This window comes from Neophocaena asiaeorientalis, unplaced genomic scaffold (assembly GCF_003031525.2).
Source record: "Neophocaena asiaeorientalis asiaeorientalis breed wild unplaced genomic scaffold, Neophocaena_asiaeorientalis_V1.1 scaffold185, whole genome shotgun sequence".
NCBI lineage: Eukaryota > Metazoa > Chordata > Mammalia > Artiodactyla > Phocoenidae > Neophocaena > Neophocaena asiaeorientalis.
The window spans coordinates 65,978-67,799 of NW_020171809.1; the positions used below are offsets into that span (position 1 = coordinate 65,978).

Here is a 1,822-nt window from a genome sequence, read left to right on the forward strand (position 1 = left end):
CCAGTTTTAAAAAGGAATTTGGTTTAGTCAACTCAAAAATTTCAAATGCCAGTAGGCATTTGAAAGATCTTTTGAAATATTTGCAAAATGTAATGACTCCAAGTGAAGCTGAGAAAATAGGGGGAAAAAGGCAATTATTAATTGGGCAAAATGTAAGAAGAAAAAGTGCAATAATAATATATACTATAAAGTCATATTAAATAATGTAACCCTTATTTTCCATTAAGAAATGATATTAAACTACACTGGGAGACTGAGGAGAAGGGGCGTTTATGTGTGTGTGTGTGTGTGTGTGTGTGTGTGTGTGTGTGTGTGCGCGCGCGCGCGCGCACGTGTCGGCCCCTCGGAGACCGACGACCCGTCCCTCCCTCTCTCCCCAAGAAGGAGGGCTCCTCCACCGGGCCTGCGTGCACCGTGGACTACGGGGAGCTGGACTTCCAGTGGCGAGAGAAGACCCCGGAGCCCCCGGCCCCCTGTGTCCCGGAGCAGACCGAGTACGCCACCATCGTCTTCCCGGGCAGGCCGGGCTCCCCAAGCCGCAGGGCTTCCGCAGACAGCCCGCAGGGGCCCCGGCCTCTGAGGACTGAGGACGGGCACTGCTCCTGGCCCCTCTGACCGGCTTCCTCGGCTGGCCCGAGTCCTTCAGACCCTCCGCCAAGAGCCAGGGGGACACCTTCCCTAGAAGAGCACAGAGTGGTAGGGCCGCCCAGGAGGTGAGCCTGTCCAAGGGTGACCACGCCCACCCCTGCCAGCACCTGCCAGCCCTGCCCGGCTCCATGGGCAGGGGAAGGAGCCTCACCCCGGACTCCAGACCCAGGCTCAGGCTGAGCTGGACAGAGCCTCCCTCCTACACACGCCAGCTACCTCCCAGGAGGGCCTGGTGCCTGGACATAGGGGCCCGCGGGTCCCGGTTGGAGACTCCGCCTTGGAGCAGGCCTGGTAGGTCCAGCACGGATCCCTCGTGGGGCGCACGGGGAAATGCACAAGGTCAGGACTCCCCTGGGGCCTCGTGTTCCCCCAGGCCTGGAAGAGAGCTCCTGGCAGCGGTGGGGCCCCTCCACCCTCACGTGTGCCCAGGCCCGTCATGCAGCCCAGGAAACAGGCAATGAAGGGGAGCTGGCGGAGCTGGAGTCACGCCGCCTAGGCCATCTTGGGGGCCCTGGTGTCCCCCGTGTATCCCCACTTCTCCTTGGCGCCCATTCACAGTGCTACTTAAAGGGGCCTCCGCCGGGCTCCCTCCAGGGCACTGGGGCAGGTGCGGGGCCCCCTCGGCAGGGACCCCTCCGACGGAGCCGCCACTCCCCGTGGCCTGCACACAACGTCCGGGGCAGCTGGATGTGGGGGACTCTGAGGCACGTGTCCCTTCTAGGGGTCCACGCACACTTCCTTGCTCTGTTACACTGTAATTAAAGAGTGATGAAAGCTCTAAGAAAGGCGCTGAGGGCTTCCCTGGTGGCGCAGTTGTTGAGAGTCCGCCTGCCAATGCAGGGGACACAGGTTAGTGTCCCCGGTCCGGGAAGATACCACATGCCGCGGAGCGGCTGGGCCCGTGAGCCATGGCCGCTGAGCCTGCGCGGCCGGAGCCTGTGCTCCGCGGCGGGAGAGGCCACAACAGTGAGAGGCCCACGTAACGCAAAAAAAAAAACAAAAACCAAAAAACAACCTAGGGCTCATCCTTGAATTTCTTCCCTCACCTCCCACATACGCTGTGTTAGCAATATATCTGAATGTTGGCTCTGCCTTCAAAGTATACCCTGAATCCAAACTCGCACACCACCACGCCAGCCCAGGTCCCACCAAGGGCGCCGAGTTTTCCTGCTCA

The 1,822-nt window shown here is 60.2% G+C and overlaps 1 protein-coding gene across 1 annotated transcript in view; it reads left to right on the forward strand.

The window, feature by feature from the left end:
* Nucleotides 1-1,420, forward strand: part of PDCD1 (programmed cell death 1) — a 9,912-nt gene extending 8,492 nt beyond the window's left edge. Inside the window, exon 4 of the mRNA XM_024759324.1 lies at nt 350-1,420. Coding sequence (XP_024615092.1) covers nt 350-615 — 266 coding nt within the window. The 3' untranslated portion in view covers nt 616-1,420. The remainder of the gene's footprint in view (nt 1-349) is intronic.
* Nucleotides 1,421-1,822: the final 402 nt, after the last annotated feature.